At 41.0% G+C, this 1,774-nt stretch overlaps 1 protein-coding gene across 1 annotated transcript; it reads right to left on the minus strand.

The window, feature by feature from the left end:
• Nucleotides 1-594: 594 nt before the first annotated feature.
• Nucleotides 595-1,770, minus strand: LOC123256432 (interferon-induced protein with tetratricopeptide repeats 5-like; the record flags this gene model as incomplete). Its single annotated transcript, XM_044685050.1, has 1 exon — nucleotides 595-1,770. A coding segment is annotated over one exon (1,104 nt), but the record flags the coding sequence as incomplete, so codon positions are not given.
• Between the last annotated feature and the right edge of the window lie 4 nt (nucleotides 1,771-1,774).

Here is a 1,774-nt window from a genome sequence, read left to right on the forward strand (position 1 = left end):
TGGAAAGGGAACCTTTTAATATCCACCTAACCAAAACCTCTTATAGTGTCAGAAAAGCTTAGATAATGGATGTTCAGTGATTTCCCCAGGGTCACACAGCTAGGAAGTTTCTGAGGTCATATTTGAACCCAGGTTCTCCCATCTCTAGACCTGGCTCTCAATCCACTGAACCACCCAACTGCACCCTATAAAATGAATTTTAAGAGTGTGCGTCAGACATGATTTGAAGATGTTGGATTTGGTGATCTCTAAGGTCCTTTTTTTTTTTTTTTTTTTTTTTTGTTTAAACCCTTAACTTCTGTGTATTGTCTCATAGGTGGAAGATTGGTAAGGGTGGGCAATGGGGGTCAAGTGACTTGCCCAGGGTCACACAGCTGGGAAGTGTCTGAGGCCAGATTTGAACCTAGGACCTCCTGTCTCTAGGCCTGACTCTCAATCCACTGAGCTACCCAGGTGCCCTCTAAGGTCCCTTTTGACTTTAAATTTATAATTCTATCATTTAGCTAGCACAAGGGTTGACAACCTCAGACATGCATACCAAAATTGAGATATGAGTTGATGATTTTTAATAGCCAAAGTCAGTGAGTCAATAAATATTTCTTAAATATTTACTATTTTAATTTTAATATTGTCAATAATTAAAAAAAACATATAAAATGTGGGATTTTAAAAGGAGAGGCGCAGCTCTAACAGAGCACTGATATATTCACTATTATTAGGATCCTGCTTCAGGGCCTTTTCATAATATTCTAAAGCTTCTTCTTTCTCTCCCTTCAGCTTGTGAATGAAGCCAAGAGCTCCCAAACTCTTTGTATCTAAAGAATTCTGATTCAGCCGTTTGGTAGCTAATCTCTGTAAAACCTCAACAATTTTGGTGCAAGACTCAGGATTTACCTTTATCCCTTCTAAATAATGATGAATGGCGATATCTTCAGCCCTCCTGGTATATTCCAGGAAACGGCCATATCGGTAATGGGCTCCTTGCTTCTCCCGTTTTCTGGCATGCTCCAGGCCCAGGGCTTTTTTAAAAAGGTCTTCTGCTTCTCTAAGCTGATCTACTTCAGAGTACATATTGGCTAAATCTAAGTGAGCAAACACGAATAAAGGTTTCTGTTTAATGGCTGATTCAAAATAAAAAATAGCAGTTCGGACTAGCCTGTCAACTTCCTCTTTGTCCTTTCCCCTTGGCTTGTTCCTTGTGGCCTTCTTGATTTGGATCATTTGAGACCTATAACAAAGGCCCATTTGGTGAAGGAGGAAAGCAGAGGTTGGTGCCAGTTTTAAGGCCTTTTTTAAGAGCTTAATAGCCTTCTCTGGGTTATCTTCTCGGCGGTAAAATTTTGCTGCATAGCGTAGGACATATGGCTCCACTGGTACTTGGTCAAGGGCTTCCTTAATGTATTTTTCTCCTTTAGAGCTTTCCTCTATATCCTGAAGCTTTAGTGCCAAGAGAACCTTCAGAAATGTATTTTTTGGATCCAGGCTAAGTGCCTTCTTCAAAGGGCTCAGAGAAAGGCTTTTACTATCAGTCCCATCTCTATAAATTTCATCCATACGGTACATGACAATGGCAAATCCAGTGTTAAATTCGGGGTGCTCAGGGTCTGACTGCAGGGCCTTTTCAAAACAGGCTTTGGCCCTCTCATAATACCTCCCTCCTAATGAAAGCAGAGACCAGCCTTTTTCACAGTCCATCTCTGGAAAGTCAACCTTGTACTGGAAGGCACTTGACAGCTTCTTACAACTTGCTTCCACCTTGTCCAAGTAAGTCTGG

Source organism: Gracilinanus agilis, unplaced genomic scaffold (assembly GCF_016433145.1).
Source record: "Gracilinanus agilis isolate LMUSP501 unplaced genomic scaffold, AgileGrace unplaced_scaffold58911, whole genome shotgun sequence".
In the NCBI taxonomy this organism is placed as follows: domain Eukaryota; kingdom Metazoa; phylum Chordata; class Mammalia; order Didelphimorphia; family Didelphidae; genus Gracilinanus; species Gracilinanus agilis.